General features: G+C 47.3%; 1 protein-coding gene across 6 annotated transcripts in view; it reads left to right on the forward strand.

The window, feature by feature from the left end:
• The window catches only part of dmxl2 (Dmx-like 2), a 44,129-nt gene that overhangs the window by 18,874 nt on the left and 24,125 nt on the right, over nt 1-1,130 (forward strand). For all 6 annotated transcript variants that reach the window (XM_037979687.1, XM_017440062.3, XM_017440063.3 and 3 more), the window contains one exon: nt 378-664. In XM_037979687.1, the coding sequence (XP_037835615.1) occupies nt 378-664 (287 nt within the window). The remainder of the gene's footprint in view (nt 1-377; nt 665-1,130) is intronic.

Consider the following 1,130-nt stretch of genomic DNA (forward strand, 5'->3'; position numbering starts at 1 on the left):
TTTTTTTTTTAATGAGAAATATTTGCCCCTCTAAACAATGTTAATAGATAAGTCATTATTTACGGAGACGCAGGGGGAACCGTATCTGATGGGGGAACGCGGCTCGACGTAACAGCAGCAACTCGAGCACATTGCTGCCCCCTATATGTCAGGAGGACAAATAACACCTTTTCTGTTCAAATTGCCAACCCGCCGCAGTGATGTGTGTGTTGATCAAATTCACCCGCCACTTCAAATATTTACCCGCATTTGGCCGGTGGCGGGTGCTAATTTCCACCCCTGAGGAGAACATCCATCAGATTATCTGTTGCCAAAATCAAAATGTTCTGTATATGTTTGAAGGCTTTGCTGTAATCTGATGTCTGTCGTTCTGATAGGTCACCTGAGTTCCTCCTCCATCTACCCCGTGTGCCTGGCTCCGTACCTGATCGTCACCACCTGCTCCGATTCTTACGTGCGGTTCTGGCGCTGTGCCGTGGAGGGGGATGACGGCTGTGACGGAGAGGAGCAGGACAGCCGGGCGTATCGCTGGGAACCCTGGGTGCTGATGAACGAGGAGGAGGACAACAACAGTTCTGTGTGCGTGTTGGGTCGGCCTGTGGCCGTGTCCTGCTCCTACATCGGCCGGCTGGCTGTGGCCTTCAAACAGCCGCGGCACGGACAGGTAGGACATCACACTCAGGAGGACTTTCATATAACACACAGGTTGTTTTTAATTTTTAATCAAAGCCTTTTCATGTGTGAAATATAGGAAATAACCTCTCTTGGATCCTCTAACGATGGAAACACGAGCAAATATCAACAAATAAATAAATGTTTATGTAAAGCAGACAGAATGTTTTCATTCCACCTGAGAAAACTTTCTGTTGCCCAACAACCTGGAATTTAACTGGATTTTCATTTGATTAAAAGCAAAAATTCTTCAAAAACCTGAAAAATAATCTGTGTACATCTATTCAGCCCCCAAAACCCAATCTTCAGGTCTCTTCAGGTCCTCATGATCCTGGTCCATCAGGTCCCCATGATCCTGGTCCATCAGGTCTCTTTAGGTCCCCATGATCCTGGTCCATCAGGTCTCTTTAGGTCCCCATGATCCTGGTCCATCAGGTCTCTTTAGGTCCCCATGATCC

The sequence above is a fragment of the Kryptolebias marmoratus genome, linkage group LG15 (assembly GCF_001649575.2).
Source record: "Kryptolebias marmoratus isolate JLee-2015 linkage group LG15, ASM164957v2, whole genome shotgun sequence".
Taxonomy (NCBI): domain Eukaryota; kingdom Metazoa; phylum Chordata; class Actinopteri; order Cyprinodontiformes; family Rivulidae; genus Kryptolebias; species Kryptolebias marmoratus.